This window comes from Antrostomus carolinensis, unplaced genomic scaffold (assembly GCF_000700745.2).
Source record: "Antrostomus carolinensis isolate BGI_N321 unplaced genomic scaffold, ASM70074v2 scaffold41873, whole genome shotgun sequence".
NCBI lineage: Eukaryota > Metazoa > Chordata > Aves > Caprimulgiformes > Caprimulgidae > Antrostomus > Antrostomus carolinensis.
Genome location: NW_010303865.1, coordinates 1 through 307, shown reverse-complemented (window position 1 = coordinate 307; position 307 = coordinate 1). Strand labels below are relative to the sequence as shown.

At 58.0% G+C, this 307-nt stretch overlaps 1 protein-coding gene across 1 annotated transcript in view; it reads right to left on the bottom strand.

Annotated features, from left to right (window-relative positions):
* LOC104522072 (talin-1) overlaps positions 1 to 170 on the bottom strand; it is a gene marked incomplete at its 5' end in the record, with an annotated part of 14,591 nt that extends 14,421 nt beyond the window's left edge. The window contains one exon of the mRNA XM_010164254.1: positions 3 to 170. Coding sequence (XP_010162556.1) covers positions 3 to 170 — 168 coding nt within the window. The remainder of the gene's footprint in view (positions 1 to 2) is intronic.
* Between the last annotated feature and the right edge of the window lie 137 nt (positions 171 to 307).

Sequence of the window (307 nt, the reverse complement as noted above, 5' to 3'; positions counted from 1 at the left end):
GCCTGCAGGAACTCATTGAAATCCTGCCCAAATTTGCCAGATGACTTGGCCAGGTCTTGAGGGGTTCCCCGCGACGCCTGCACCAGCTCGTTGGCAGACTGGTTGAGCCCCGCAGCTGCCCGGTTCAGCTGGCTCTGTGCCTCCTGGAAGCTCTTGGTGCTGGGAGGGAACTGGAGGGAGGGAGAAGGGTTAGTTAGGAGAGGCAATGAGGATAGAGACGGAGGAGGAAGGTCTGGCACATGCTTGGGGATACACAACAGAAGAACCTGGTGCGGATGGACTGTCCCACATCCCTACAAGATTTCCC